Here is a 15,329-nt window from a genome sequence, read left to right on the forward strand (position 1 = left end):
GCGGAGGCGGCCTGGGCGTCGTCGGCGGGGGCCGCTGGGGGACGAGAGGCGGCCTGGCGTGCTGCTCGCACTCCTAGCGACAAGGAAAGGGAGGGGACGTCATCACTCAAGTCATGACTTTGTTTTGTTTTTACCCTCATTAACATGTGGCCATGCGGCATGCCGCGGAGGTGGTGCTCGATTCCGTCGAAGGCGGTGCGGGGACGTTAGCTCTGTCCTCATCACTCCTCACTGGACGGCCGCTGAGTGCGAGCGGGACGGAAGACTCACGCTACTGAAGGGCGCGGCGGCCAGGGCGGCCAGCAGCGCCACCAGGACGGCGGCGTGCATCTCCCCGACGGACTTGTCTGGCGAGTCACACGCAGTCACACGCCGCGCGGCGCCATGCGGAAGGAAACGGGCACGACAAATCACCGTTTAACCGCGACGCCGTGTCACCGCGACTCCTCCGCGCCGACGGCGGCCTTTTAGCCTTTTACCGCCGTTCTGCGCGCCGACGGCCGCGACCAGTTTTTCGCGAGATAAGCCGCCGCCGCGCTGTCGGACACGGCCAGGACGACGCCAGGACGACGCCAGCACGACGCCAGCGCGGCCGCCGCACTTACGTGATTAGCGACCGACGTGACGGCCTGGGGGATCGCGACGCCGCACCGCGCCAAGGGTATCGCGGATAAGCACTGCACCGCGCGCCGAGTACGGCGGCGGCAGTGAGATTTTCTTGGAGGAGGGGGGGGGGGATTTACGTCGGCCCCGGCCGTCAGCACCCGCGGGGGCGGTCCGGGGAAAAGGATACGCACCGAGGATCCACTTCCATTTCCGGGAACCACCCAGAGCAGCACACACACACACACACACACACAGAGCAAGCCAGCCCGGCCGGCAGTATGAGGCACGGCAAGGCAAGTTGCTGGTGTACGTACGTGCCACCAAATCCTGCTTCAGATTGGGGGAGGAGGCGGGATTCTGATGAGACCCAAGTTCCGCCGGTGTGGCGAGCGTCAAGGCGAGAGAGAGAGAGGGGGGGGGAGAGGGAGAGAGAGGGGGGGAGAACTCCGACACTCTTTGCCCGAGTGACTTCCAGGTCTCTCGAGCGCGTCGTCGAGGCCGTTCCCTTCTTCACTCCTTTCACTCGCAGAGAGTGCGAATACGCAGCGAGTGGCGCCACTGGCTGCGTCCCCGCCCCGACGACAGGCGACGACAAGAACAAGATAGAGCACAATGGCATCGACTCGGGCCGGACGTGGCCCCACACTGCCGCGTTGCATTTTGCCGATAACGCGTCAGTGCACTGCGAGCGACTCTTGTCCAGTGCAGGTGCATGTCCGGCCGGGCCATGCCGCCTAGTGCCCCCTTCCACTTGCCAGTGCCGGCGCTTCAAATAGGCGTCGGAGGGCTGCCGAGGCCACACTCGTCCAGAGGCCCGAGACACAGCGCCACCATGGGTGAGTCGGCCCGGAAGGAAGTCCACCGAGTTTCTTTCACTCCGCCACTGGAAGCGCGGCAGCGAGGCCCGGACTTGGCCGTAATTTCCGGGCGGCGGGGGGGGGGGGGGTGAGGCCTGGGGCGGCGGCCCGCCTGCCGCCGACAAGCCGGCCGACGCGTAACGCGGTGTAAATGAGAAAAACGCGCCATTCCTCTCTGTAGACTGATTCCGGAGAGTGGCTTCCGCCTCCCTCGCACTCACGGGGCATCCCGCACAGGTGCGACGGAGCGGGGCGAGGAAAGGACCCTTCTGAACCGCTTGCTTCCTCCTCGCAGTGTCCCCGATGACCGCCCTCGCCGTGTCGGCCGCCGCCCTGCTGTGCGCCGTGCTCGCGTCGGTGAGACTCCAATTCCACTCTTGCCGTGCAAACTCAGCATTTATTGACTTTTTTGGATGCCATTATTTCGTAAACCACGGCTCGCTACAGATAATTTTTTCAAAATAATTTACTAATTTTAGTTACTCTGCGCAGAACTTTTTCATCTGTAACTGTTCACGAAATTGGCTGAAACTTGAGAAGCGGCGAATGAATGTGAAGTTTGCTCGCTTCAGAAGGCCACTCCACTGTGACTGGCCTCCACTGTGACTGTGCCCCCACTGTGACTGTGCCCCCACTGTGACTGTGCCCCCACTGTGCCCCCAGCCCGTGCCTTCCGACGACGGCCGCGACGCCAGCGCCTCGGCGCCCTCCAACTTCCTGAGCTGCGCCAACGGCGTGGGCTCCGGCAACGGCTTCAACAACTGCACCATGCCGGCCGCGCCCAGCGGCGTGCCTTCCATGCCTAGCGGTGTGCCCTCCATGCCCAGCGGCGTGCCCTCCATGCCCGGCGGCGTGCCCTCCATGCCCTCCCAGCCGCCCAGCATCAACCAGGGCGTGGACTGCGCCACGGCCGTGGGCCAGGGCAACGGCTTCAACAACTGCAGCAACATCTTCCAGCCGGCCGGCGGCAGCTCTCGCATGGAGGACTAGGCAGGTAAAGGCGCGCAGGCTGAGCCAGCGACACAGCGGCACGGCCACTCGTTCCAGAGTTATCGGCTTATTTCAGGAACTGCCAGAGACTCTGTGCGGAGCAGGGTCCGCCACTAGCAACACGGTAAACACGGTACCTGGTTTTCCCAGGAGCCCTATGGCGAAGATATAGGCGATTTCCAGGGGGTTCCTGGGAAAACCAGGAACCGTTTTTACCGTGAATAGACAAGTGCCGCACTCGGCCAGGCTTGCGGGCAAATGTCACCCGCGCGTTGTCAGAGGGAGAACCTACTTTTGTTCGTCTATTTGCGGCGCAGATTGACAAAGCGCTTCGGCGGGTTCGCACAGTGCACTGCTAGAAAGCGTGGTTTCGCCGTCGGAACATTATGCATGCGGGGAATCCACGCAAGCGCGCCTCGTCGAACAGCGATGACGGACAGGTGCACGCTGACGAGGACGACGACGAGGAGGACGAGGACGGAAATCCCGGCGGCCGATTTCTTATTCAGCGTCTCGCGGCGTCGCGATGCGGCCAAAGAAACTTACGGCGTCTGCTGGCTGACTCCGAGCGGCAGCGCGTCGTCGCTCTGTCTCTCCTTCCGGGCGGCGCCACGAGTGCGAGAGAGACAGAGCCACCTCGGAGGCGGTCGTCTGGGCGTCCCATTAGCGGCGCCGCAAGAACGTAACACTGGCGGCATCCTTCTTCACCGGTTGCAGGGCTTCCCGCAGCACCGCCGCCACCGCGAGGACGGCGACGACGGCGACGACGCGCCCCGGATCGGCCGCCACGCCGACGGCCGCCGACGGCCCCGCCGGCTGGCAAGACGACGACGGAGAGGGGGGAGAGGCAGCATTCATTGTGCAGCAGAGCAGATTAAATAAACACGTTCGCGCCAAACCCTCGTCGTTCTCTTTCGTCGAATGAGTCGGGGCCGGGCGGGGCGGGGCGGGGCGGGGCGCCTAGGTTCGCGCTCCCCTTCCGCTCTGTCTTTGAATAGGGCCTGCTAGTAGCACATCAGTATTTCATGGGCTCGGCTCCGCGGGGGGCCACGGGGGCCACGGGGGCCAAGGGGCCCCCGGGTGGCGGTAGGGGGGCCGGCCCGCCACTGGGCAAAAAAAAGAAGTAAGAGGAAAAAGCAGTTTGCTAAGCGCGGCGGGGGCGGCGGGGCCTCGCCTGTGTCTTGAGCAAATTGCGGCGCCAAATAAGCTCGATTCGAGGCAAAGCAAGACAGCACGAGGCAAGACCACGGCCGGCCAGAGCGCACTCATTGGTCGGACGGGCATCACTAATGCAAGTCCTGCACTCCAACCAGCGGGCAGCCGCGGGCAGCGGCAGGGCGGTCTGGGTCAACAAGCGGGGCAAGCAGGCCAAGCAGGCCAGAGACGCGGGTCGGACTGTGTCAAGGTCGCGGGAAGGGCTTCCGCCATTGGCTGCAGCGGCCATGATCGTTAAAAGGCGGGGAAAAATTTGGCACGTTAGAAGCTTAACGAGACTAGAGTGAGCCTTGCAGCAGCAGCAGCAGCAGCGCACGGCGCCGAGTCGCTACACCGGTTCCCTTGTCGAGTACTCTTGCCGCTTTCGCGCGATAACAATTAAACCCGCTGGCTGGCTGGCTGCATGGCGGGGCCAGGCGGGGGGGGGGGGGGGGGGGGGGGGCAAGCCCTGGCTGGCTGGCTGCTGGGGCTTGCCGCCAGGGGACTCTGGGCGGTATCGGGGCGAGAGCAGCAGCAGAGGCAGGATGAGAGCGCCCCGTGCTAATCATTAGCAAAACGTGCGCACTCTTCGCTGCTTCTTTTCCGCTGCTCCTCGCCAGACAAGTTTCGAGGAGCGCGCGGCGCGGAACGGCAACGCTCCGAATCGGACTCCGCCCGCGCGCCTTCAAGCAGCCCTCCAGCAGCCGCGGCCGGCGAAATGATTGAATGTGCCTCACCGCGGCGTTTCAAAAGTCGGCGCTCTCCTTTCCGTCTTAGAGCGACTCGTCTTCCCGCGGCGGACGTTCAAGGGTACCCGACGAGGAAGAGGCGGCCAAGCCCTGGCCAGACTGGCGGCAACGCGGCCGCCGAACCACCCAGCCAAACTTCCGTTCGTTTCGTTTCGCGGATAGCCAATATTTCCTCATTTGCGGCGGACCGGGCAGCCCAGCAGCGCGGTGCCGAGCGGCGCTCTGTCTCTCTCTACGCGACGCGCCACGAGTGCGAGAGAGACAGAGCTGCGCGCAGAGCAAGGCCCGCAAGGCCGCGGGGGCGACGACGACCACCTTCCTTTTTTCGGCCGCGGGGATTTCGGTCCGGATTATCGCCAGGATGACGATGACGCCCCCCCCCCCTCTCCGGGCCGAGCGCGCGCGCGGGCTGCTTGATGCGCTCCAGCGTGTCGACCCGACCCAGGTGCGTCCGCCCCGCGCCCCGCCCATTCCCTTTGCGTCGTCAGTATTCAAACGTAGATGGCGAGATTTACATAAATCTCTGCGGCCTGCCCAAGGCCCGGCCACCGCCACCTCCACTACTACTTCTCGCTGTTCCCAAAGCCCCCCCGCGCCGCGCGCACCCCGAAAAAAAAAATCATCCCCCCGGAGAGAGAGAGAAAAAATGGGGAGAGAGGGGATGGTGAGGAGGGATGAAAGGAGACAGGCAGGCAGTCGCACAAAACTTGGTAAAAAGGCCATCTTAATTCGCGTGCGAGACGTCTGAGCCGCGCCACGCCACGCCGCGCCGCTAATCTGGACGGGGAGGGCGCGCGAGGCGGCGCGAGGCGGCGCCAGAGCGCCCAGGGAAAAAGCGCGGGAGAAGAGAAAAAATGCGAGGAAACGTGCGGCAGACGAGTGCGTCGCGTCGCGTCCCAGTCACTGTAAGTCGCAGAGACAGGCCGAGACCAGCCAAGACACTCCAGAAGCCTTCGGACTTCTTCTTTCTGGGTCGCGGCAGTGGCGGTACTCGCTGTGCTCGGGATGCTTTAACGAGCTCCACACAAAAAAAAAAAGTGAATTTCAGTCTGGGAAAATTCACCAGGCACAGTGCATTGAGGCCAAACAGTGCGAAAGCAAGCTAAGGTGAAGTAGTCGGTTCGCTGAAACTATTCCAACAGTGCACCTTGGTGGCGTGGGGAGTGGTGCTCTTCGTTTTCCCTCCTCTCTCTCTCTCTCTCTCTCTTTCCTTCGATACCATTGCCACCACTCGAAGGCCACCGCGCCCTCTTCGACGCCATCTGCCTCCACGCCAACGCCGCCGACTCCGTGCAAGGCATGCAACCTGGCCGGGGCGCGCCGGGGCTGCGCCGCGACGCCGCCCGATGTCGTCGCCCTGTCTCCGTCGCACACGTGGGGCGTTCCCCAAGGGTGCGAGAGAGACGGAGCGACGAAACGATATCCTTCGGAATCAGGCGGCTGAGTGACTGAGCGACTCCTCACGGCAAAGCGATGCCCGAGTATCATCCGCGCGCCGTTCAATTTCCTGATGGGTGTCTGGCGTGCGCCAAAGCCAACAACAACAACAACAACAACTGAGAAGGCGGCGAAACGCGAAGACAGACCGCACTGGTAATACATGACCGGAAAACAAACACAGCAGAACGCTTTCTTTTTTTTTCGCAGCTCTGTCTCTGTCTGTGGGCTGACATGATGAGGACTGCGACAGAGAGTGTGTTACGTCTACGTCATAAGTGAAAACACACACACACACACACACACACACACACACACAGAGAGAGAGAGAGAGAGAGAGAGAGAGAGAGAGAGAGAGAGAGAGAGCCAGGGCTGCGTGCCCGCGGCAGTGGGGCGCATCGCCCCGTTCGAGATGTAGCGCCCTCCCCGAATTTGTATTATCGCGGGCCAAACAATCACTCGGGCCGAGCGGAGGCACGCGATCTATCTATCCACCCTGTCCGCCTGTCCGTCCGCCCGTGCGTCTGTCTGTCTGTCTGTCTGTCTGTCTGTCTGTCTGTCTGCGGATGCTCCCCGTCCGTCCGCCCGTCCGTCCCAGGCGCCATGCGAAGGTGCTACATTCCGGGCAAAACACTTGCCGCGCCGCCGTGTCGAGGAAGACACTATTGTAATTCGTAGCGTGACTCCAAGTCGGGGCGTGGCGCGGCGTGGCGGGGCGTGGCGGGGCGTGGCGGGGCGTGGCGGGGCGGGGCGGCGGAAGCCTTGATGGACGGAAGTCGACCGGAAGCAGTCAGAAGGGGGAGGTGGGGTGAAAGGGGCGCTCGTTCCGTGAATCGGTTCCCGCCCTGGCCAACACAGGCGGGACGACGACGACGACACCAAGGATCAGCCCGCCGCGCCCCGCCGCCACAAGCACCCCGTCCTCATGAGGCACTGGCGGAAGCACGCAGGAGGAGGAGGAGGGCGATTTTTGCGAGGTGCAGCGCATCGCATGCACTCGGCAGGAAGGATTGGACTCGGGTCGGCGCCAGCCAGGCGGTTGGAGGGAGGGGGGATTTTTTCCAAACGCTGAACGCCAGCCAGAGAGAGAGAGAGAGAGGGGGGGGGCACCACTCGACCACAATGCACCGGCGGCACCGGCCCGAATGCCACCACCTAACAACGCATGCAGCAGAGCCAGTCCGGGAAAATGGGGATAAAGCCAGGCAAGCCAGGCAAGCCAGCCGCTCCAACTTGCCAGCGCGGCGCGGCCGTGGCCCACTCACTCGCAGTCCCTCCGTTTATTTTATTTCGCTCTGCGGATTGCGCCATGACATGGTTCGGCCGCAACGCCCGCCACCACACTGTCATCGTCGCTCCGACTCCAGCGGCGTCCGATGTGGGTGCGAGAGAGAGACCGCAAGCGCTGCGCCGACCAGCCGACTGATTTACCGCGGACGCGTGCGAGCCTGGCCGCGGCGGCGCAGGGGCGCCAGCAGACAGTTCCGCTGAAAAAACTCCCAGTGTAGACACGAGCCGGACGAAGACGGACAGGCCGGGCCGGGATTGGCCCCCGACTGTTTGAAATGCGCGCAACCAGCCGCTCAACTTCCCGCCGGCCCCACAAGCAATCGCGCCAAAATGAAAGCGCGCGCGTGTGTGAAGAGAAGGCGCCCCCGTTTTTTCCACCCGTTGTTGTGTGTCTGTGGCTGCGGTTTTGAAGAACAGAAACTCGTTCCAGCCTACTAAGTAGAATTAAAAGTGGGGTGCGGGTTGATCCTTTTTTTTTCCTACCAAAGAGGCTGCCAGCTCGCCCGCCAGCCCTGCGCAATCTCAGCTACACTGCGAGAGGCGTCGGGCGCCGTGCGGGGTAGGCAGGCCCGCATGGCAGCGCGGCGCGCTGCGGTTGCCTACACTGCAAGGCTGGCCTGGACCAGCCTGTACGCCGAGGCGTTCTCGTCGCTCTGTCTCTCTCCCACCTTCACGGAACGACCTACGAACGAGAGAGAGGGCGACGACAACGACTCTCAGAATCAGTCCACTGGCCCGCCGCCGCGCCGCAGCCCGCATGGCCACGCCGGCGATGCACATTGGCCAAGTTTCTCGGCCACAAGGGGGGGGGGGTCATAGGTGAAGGCAGTGCCGCTGAGGGGGTAGTGGTTCGTCACCCCACCCCTTCCACCTCCACAGTCGCCCCCGCGAGGTTGGCACCGCACCTCCGCCCCGTCCGGTGTCCGAAGTTGGCCGCTCGTCCCCGAGGCCCTCGCCGAGGCCCCACGACGGCCAGCTTGGCCAGGCCGGGCGATTCCTCTGTCTGTCTCTGTCGCCCTCATGGAGTGTACCGTAGTGGTGCGAGAGAGACAGAGCGGGAGGGGGCGGAGGACAGTGACTCGCCACGAAACTCGTGCACGGCGTCCCGATCCGGTCGCTCCCTGCACTGGCTGCCTGTGGTTCCCTGTGGTTCGCCCTCTTTCTCCCTGCCTGAACGGGGGGCCGCTCCCGGCGGTCATACTCGCCATCCCAAAGAAGGCCGTTAGTTTCCGCCTTGAGTAGCCCCCCCCCCCCCCCCCCACCACCACCACTACCACCTTCGCGTTGCGCCTTTTCCCTATTCAGACGTCATAAAAATAGTGGATTAATTTGGGTCGTCTCCCGACGGGCATCTCCAGCGGCGAGCGAGTCTTCCTGCTTCGTTTTTCGTTCCTTTGTTCTTCTTTCCCCCTCTCTCTCTTCTCGCGCCCTGTTTCGCCTCCAGTGGCGCTGCGAGGCGCTTCGCGCCGAAATGGGAATTATTACAGCAGCTTACCGGCATCACCCGCGGTAAATTGTAAAGCCGCATCATCTTTTATTCCGATTTCCTCTTTTTTTTCTTTCAGTGTACCAGTTTAAAACCGCCACCACCATCTATCCGCATTTTACTCCGCTCTCTTTCGGAGTATCCGATTCTGAAACCGCTCTTCCTTGGCAGAATAACCAGCGCCAGTTGGCTGCCGCCCGCTGCCGCCCGCTGCCGCCGCACCCCAGCGTGTGTAAGACTCGCCAAATTAGGTTGGATTAAATTGGGATATCGCGAAACGAGTCCGCCCGCAGCAACGGCCCCGGTCGAGTCTTGGCGCGAGAAACCTGCGCGCCAGACAAAGAGAGACTGGCTTGGGTCCGTCTGCGAATGGGTCATGGTTAAGGATGGGGGGAAAGAAGGCGAGTGGGACAGACAGACAGACAGACAGACAGACAGACAGACAGACAGACAGACAGACAGACACACACACACACACACACACACACACGGAGCATTCAGGAGTGCAGGGAAAGGGGGAAGATTCACTGGAGATGGGCTCAAGGGAGCCATGTGGTGGGGTCCACACATGTAAAGTCCCTATCCCAGCAGGGGTGGTGGTGGCGGTGGGGGTTGATGCGTGGGGGCCGGAGTGGTAGGGGGCCAAGGTGTGGTGGGTAGGGACTCAACTATAGGCGAAGCTCCTCTGCCGAGATTCCCCTAATCAAGGGATGCGAGGGGCTGCCCCACCCCGCCCCGCCCCGGCCTGCAGAGGGATGTAAGCCAGCGCGGCCTGCGGGGTGCCCGAAACACCCCTTAACCAAGTTGGCCAGGGATTTGGTGTATGAGCTCGGGGTACACGATGCAACGAGCCTGCAACATGACTCAGCCTGCCGAGGAATCGACCACTCAATTGCCTCCATCACGCGGACGAGCCTGAAACAGCATGCCTGGACGAGCCTGTGAGCACAACTCACATTATTTGAAGAAGCAGAAATGTTGATGAGTTAAGCCCAATAGGAGAGGAGACAGGCAGAAGATAAGACAAACTGGCAAGTTGGAATGGAATCTGGCTGCTTTATTTTCGTCCCCTCTCTCTCGCATGCCTTATTTCCTCTTTCAAACATGGGCGAGTCACACACACACACTTACACAGAGAGAGAGAGAGAGAGAGAGAGAGGAAGAGAGAGAGAGGAAGAGAGAGAGCTTAGGCCTATGAATGATGTAGAGCAGTGGCAGCGCATGGCGGTCGGGAGGGAACCCTTGAACGGGTGACGCAGAACGTAACAGAGTGAGAGTGTGGGTGGCGCCCACGGCGGCCCTTTTTATTGTTTCTGACGGGGGCGTCGGGTCAGGTCGAGCGGCGCACAGGATTGGCGTGGGAGGGGGGGGCACCTTGCGCCCTAGCGGGGGCGGCCACCAAGACCTTCCAATTATGCTGGGTTATGTGGAGCTGCAGTGGGCAGGTCCGGGCTGCCGGGGAGAACCAGAGGCGCTGTGTGCGCGGCCACATCTGTGACAACCAACCCCTTCACCCACTTTGGAAAAACAACACACGCACACATGTTCACACGCGACGGAGTGTCTGGCGCGTTCAGCACGGTGCATTCCTGGAGCAGGCCGAGCGAGGCCGCCGCCACGCCGCCGTGAGCACGCCGTGGAGCGCGTCACGGCGAGCGGGAGGGTCATGCGGGGGCGCGGCGTGGCGCGAGCCGAGTTGGAGCTCGCGGCCAAAGTGCCGGCGGAACACTTCGGGACCCACATCACCTGTGGGAGTCGTGCGGCCGCCCCCGCCGCCGCTCCCTGGCCGCCCTGGCCCGCAGCCCGGCCCCCGCCGCCCCCCGCCGCCCCCACCGGCCCCGCGCCACCGGTTCCGAGTGCCTGGTTACCCGACCGACCGAGGTTGCCCGCCCCGCCCCGCCCCGCCGGCGGGCGCGCCAAGAGCGGCGTGTCTGCTGCGGCACCGTCTTCCGGAGACACTGCCAAAACGCAGGCACGGTAAGGCAACCCGCGCCACTGCAAGTAAGCAAAAGCCATGGAAATCCACCCTCTCCCCCTCAACCCTTTAAACCGCCCCGTCAGGCCGCCAGGCAGACCATCAAGTCCACTCTCATCCCGGCGGCACCGCAGCGGTCTCTCTCGCACTCACAGGGCGTCCCGTGGGGGTGCGAGAGAGACAGGGAGTCAACGCAGAGCGCAGTGTGTGTGGCGCCTCAATCATGGTCGCACCTGCGCCAGTCCTGCCAGTCCGGCCCTACCCGCCGGCCCTGCCCGCCAGCCCCGCCAGCCCGAGCTGCCGGACGCTGTACCGTGCAGGGCCTCCACTGTACAGCTCGCACCGACGGGCCAAAACAAAATATGGTAAAAAGGCCGGAATAAAGAGGGGCGACCCTGCTGCCTGCGAAAGTGTGTGCGCGCGTGTGTGTGAGTTTTAGAGGGAGCACATGTGTGACTGTGTGTGTGAGCACGCTGCCTGGCAGATCAGCCCTAATAGGCCGAGACTGCACGGCCCGGTGGTGTGGTGCCTCGCCTGCGACCAGACCGCAACCCCCCTCCCCCCCCCCCCCCACGTCCAGCCTCCGTGCCGGACCATTACGGCCCGCAGTCACACAGTCGCCAGAAAGTCATTCGTCATGCCCTGCAGCAGCAGCAGCCCGTCGAACGTATCGGCAGGAAAAGGAACCATTTGGCGACGGGGCGGGGCGGGGCGGGGCGGGGCGGGGCGGGGCGGGGCGGGCCACGCCAAACTAAACGAAACAATAACGGGTCCCGGAAGGAAGGAGGCCGAGAGCGGAACATGGCGGCTTCGCAGTGACTGTACCGCAGCCCTCTTTTACTTAATCACAGTGAGCTGGCAGCGGCCTGGGGTCGAACCCGCGCCGCCGCCGCCGAGAGTCGAGCCTGGAGACTGCTCCTGGAGACGGTCCAGCCGATATCCGCTGCTGCCGGAGGCCGGAGGGACCGCCATGCTTATTCCTGTTTCGAGGGGCGGGGCGGGGCGGGGCGGGGCGGGGCGGGGCGGGGCGGGCTACTATTATTGCACCGTTTTACATAACGGCGGATTGGCACTATTCCCGAGGCTATGCAGCTGCGGCTGGGCCTGGCTGGGTCTGTGGCCGGGACGTGCCGCGCGACGAGAGAGAGAGAGAGAGAGAGAGAGAGAGAGAGAGAGAGAGAGAGAGAGAGAGAGAGAAGAGGGCGGATGTTTCCCGCAGACACACTTCTTGAACCGGCCGATCGCTCCGCCTGACGCGCTATGCCGCCTCGGAATAACGAAATAAAGGCAAGAGATATTCCATGGCCGCGGCGCCTGGCAGCGCCCCGACTTGCCGCGCCAAAACAATCGCGTTGTTTAGGGTAATTGCAGCCAAACCCGCCCCCGGTTTTGGGACGGGTTTCGCAGGACGCATTAGTCGATAAGATTCGAAGTTCATCCCATACAAGTTGAGTCAGAAACTCGTTTTGACACGTGCACGTCTTCGCGCGAGGCCGCTTGGCCCACGCACCCTGCCCGGCCCTGCCTGGCCTAGCCCTGCCCGGCCCGGCGCCCGCCACTCGCGAGGTCACGGCGGGGGCCAGGTGGGCTAAGGGGCAACAGTGTACCGCCATTGTCCTCGACGACGACGACAACAATGCAGCTTTGGCTGGGTGCGCGGTGCTGCGCGGTGCGCGACCCCCATTGTCACCGCCATGGCGGCCATGGCGCGCCGCAGGCCAAAGAGCCCCGGGCGATCCGTGTTCGTGTTCCCATCATTTCACTACTCGGCTCCCAATTATTTCGCCCCGCGCACCGCACTTGTCGCTGCGACGGCGGCGAGCTACCCGGCACAGTGGGCTTAGAAGACCGGTGGAGACGGTCGAAATCTCGGACGGGTTTTTCAGCTCCAGAGTCGCTAAATGGAGCGTGTGACCCCACCAATGGATTGCTCTTCGAACGAGGAATCCATTGGTGGGGTCACACGTTCGGTTCGAGCCCCGCTTAGCGACTCTGGAGCTCAAAACGCGTCTCGAATTTTGGCTGCCAGCGATGATGCCGGCCTTCTGGCCCACTGTGCGCCGCGGCATGGCAGCCGCGGCTTGCAGGTTTAATCGAGCTGCATTTCGTCTGCGGGTCCACCGGTACCTTGGTCGCTCCGTCTCCCTCGCACCGCGGGGCCTTCCGTGGGGGTGCGAGAGAGACAGAGCGACGCGGTTCGGAACACGGCGGCGGCGGTCCGGCGGCCGGTCGGCATTGTTAGGCCCACAAAGGCGCCGCCTCATCCCTGCGTGCAACACACTGCCCAAAATGTTATTAAGAGCGGAAAACGGACGCGAAATGACGCACACTCTCAGACTGTTATTGACTTTTTGTCCTTTGTTAAAGAGTATTTTACACAGCAATAAAAGGTACTATTTCGTCAATATCTATGTAAGATTTCATTCGTTATATTGACTTAAAGTCAATTTGCTATTGACAAAGAGTCAATACGCAATTGATTTAAAAAATAGTCAATAATTGATGACAATTTAGTCTTTATAGTGAACAATATTGTACATGGTTACAAAGGATATAATACATATTATTGCTGCTTAAAAAACTACGTAAGCAAAGGACAAAAAGGCAATAATGGAGAGAAAAAAGTCAATACGAGTCTGAGAGTGCAGCGCGGGAAAAACTACCGACTTTTCAAACTGCTTCCCCACTGTGGTCCAAGAATGTCACGCAAACTGGCACGGGACCTATACCTCCGTAGTTAGCGTAAGGTACGGGACGGGACAGGTAAAAAATTCACCAGACATGTTCCGTTCTCTTTTTTCGTACTTTTTTCTACAAGTGAAGGGAGTGGAGGGCCACGGCAGGGCACGGCGCGGCACGGCAGGGCACGGCGCATTGTGCCGCTGTCAAGCAGCAGCTGCAGGTCGAGGCACGGGCCGCGCCATGGACCGCACCGCACCTGCCGCGTCTCGCCGTCTCCGTATTGTTGTTGCGGCAACAAGGTGCGTCCTTATTGGACGGGCCGCGTCATAATTGCATTACACGTTTTAATGAGGACTCCAGAGAGAGGACGACGAGGAGCACCGCAAACACAAATCGCCACAGAGATAGAAAAAGAGAGAGATACTTTGCTTATTTCGTTGACTCGTTTTGTGCATTTTTCCAGCCAAGAGAGGCCGGCCGCCCGGCGCAACCTCTGACAGAACAAGTTGGCAACGAGAGTGCTGATCTGTCATGGAAGACCATGCTGGAAAAATCGACCCTACTGACCATGGGCTGGAAAATTAGAATCCCACTGACTAAAGGCTGGAAAAATTTCGAATCCTATTGACTACAGGCACGGGCTGGAAAAATCGACGTCCACAGCCTGTGATCTAGCCCGTAGTGGTAATGGTAAATGTGGCGTAGGCAACGCGCTGCACAGCCGTGCGTTGGGTTGCCTACCGCTCGCTTCGCAGGCGCTAGGCTAGGCAGCAGTGGGGTGGAGGGTGGAGCGCCAGTCTCCTCCAGCCTGCGTGCCCTGCGTGGCAGTCCCAGGCAGTTCCAGGCAGTTCGCGCATCTCGACGAGCAGTGCGCCAGAGCCGCAAGGCGAGCACGGCGCCGCCAGTTTGGAATTAGCTTCCTGATTCATGTTTGCAGGCCGAGGTAGGAACTGCTCCGCCGTGCGGTGCTCCGTCACCCAGTGTCTTCATGAATCCCGAGGAGGGGAGGCGGCAGTGACCGGACTTACCAAAACCGGAAATGACGAAAAGCTGGGCCAAGAAACGGAAGTGACGGACGAAGCTTCGCGGGGGAAAGTACTCGCAAATTGAGCCAGAAGACCGGTGGAGGAGGCCAAAATTCTCAACGCGTTTTGAGCTCCAGAGTCGCTGGGACTCGAATTGAGCGTGTGACCCGTGTGACCCCACCAAAGGATTCCTCGACCGGAGAGCAATCCATTGGTGGGGTCACAAGTACAGTTCGAGTCACATATAGCTACTCTAGAGCTCAAAACGCGTCCGGTATTTTGGCCGCCTCCACCGCTCTTCAGTGCCCGCCCCGCCCAAGCCACGAGCAGCTTCATTGGCCGAATCGGAGGTACTAACGGCACTAAGGGCAGTGCCCGCCCCGCCCCGCCGCACGAAGAGCAAACTTTTGTGCGCGCCACTGATAAAGTTGGCAGAAATAATGGTTCCGGGTATCTGCAACACTGTCCGCCCACCCCGCCCGGACTGCCTGCTCGGTCTGACCGGAGCGGGGCGAGCCAGTTAGCCAGTTGGCGCGGCGCGGCGCGCGTGGTCGTGGCTGATGTGTGCATTTGGATTCGTTCCTGGCCTCGTTGGGCGGCGAGGCGATCGACGGCAAGCACACTGTCATCAGTGTCAGTGTCAAATTGACTCGTTTTGCCAGTGCGAAGTCAAAACGATGTTGCTGAGGAAAGCCGCCGAATTTCAGACGATTCGACCAAACTCGTTTCGCAGTGTGGGCCTTGCATTGACCCGCGTCCTTGGCCCGGGTGACTTATTCAAACATCAGCCGCGACCCTGACCAGGACCGGCCCTGCCCCGCGCCGTGTCGCCTCGCGCTCCAGGACACCGCTGGCAATGACACGGCATCATGGCAAAGACTGCCCTTATCTATCAGGCTCTGGCGCGGCCGGCGTCGGGGTATGGAATGGGGGGGGGGAGGGGGAGCCGCGCGCAAGCCCCTGGCCACAAGTAATTATTAAACTTGGCGAGTTTCTTCGGAGCCAAAGTTGGCAGGCAGTTGGCGTTGGGGCGGAACG

General features: G+C 61.9%; 2 protein-coding genes across 4 annotated transcripts in view; one reads left to right on the top strand and one right to left on the bottom strand.

Moving 5' to 3' along the window:
* LOC117649582 (gastrula zinc finger protein XlCGF57.1-like) overlaps positions 1-15,329 on the bottom strand; it is a 53,601-nt gene that overhangs the window by 28,758 nt on the left and 9,514 nt on the right. The gene's annotated exons all lie outside the window — the stretch shown is intronic.
* Positions 1,427-3,209, top strand: LOC117649583 (58 kDa phosphoprotein-like). 2 transcript variants are annotated; one of them, XM_034392471.1, is made up of 4 exons: positions 1,427-1,442; positions 1,759-1,820; positions 2,127-2,457; positions 3,171-3,209. In XM_034392471.1, the coding sequence occupies exons 1-3, from the start codon at positions 1,439-1,441 to the stop codon at positions 2,451-2,453; spliced, it is 393 nt and encodes a 130-aa protein (XP_034248362.1). In that variant the 5' UTR covers positions 1,427-1,438; the 3' UTR covers positions 2,454-2,457; positions 3,171-3,209. The 2 variants fall into 2 exon arrangements, with proteins under 2 accessions (XP_034248362.1, XP_034248363.1); XM_034392472.1 differs by lacking the exon at positions 3,171-3,209 and adding an exon at positions 2,771-3,158.

This window comes from Thrips palmi, unplaced genomic scaffold (genome assembly GCF_012932325.1).
Source record: "Thrips palmi isolate BJ-2018 unplaced genomic scaffold, TpBJ-2018v1 HiC_scaffold_4, whole genome shotgun sequence".
NCBI classification, from domain to species: Eukaryota; Metazoa; Arthropoda; class Insecta; order Thysanoptera; family Thripidae; genus Thrips; species Thrips palmi.

Excerpts from the sequence above, each read along its gene's own strand:
- LOC117649583 (XM_034392471.1), top strand. Across the intron at positions 1,821-2,126 it reads TGTGCGCCGTGCTCGCGTCG|CCCGTGCCTTCCGACGACGG; the intron begins GTGAGACTCCAA and ends CTGTGCCCCCAG.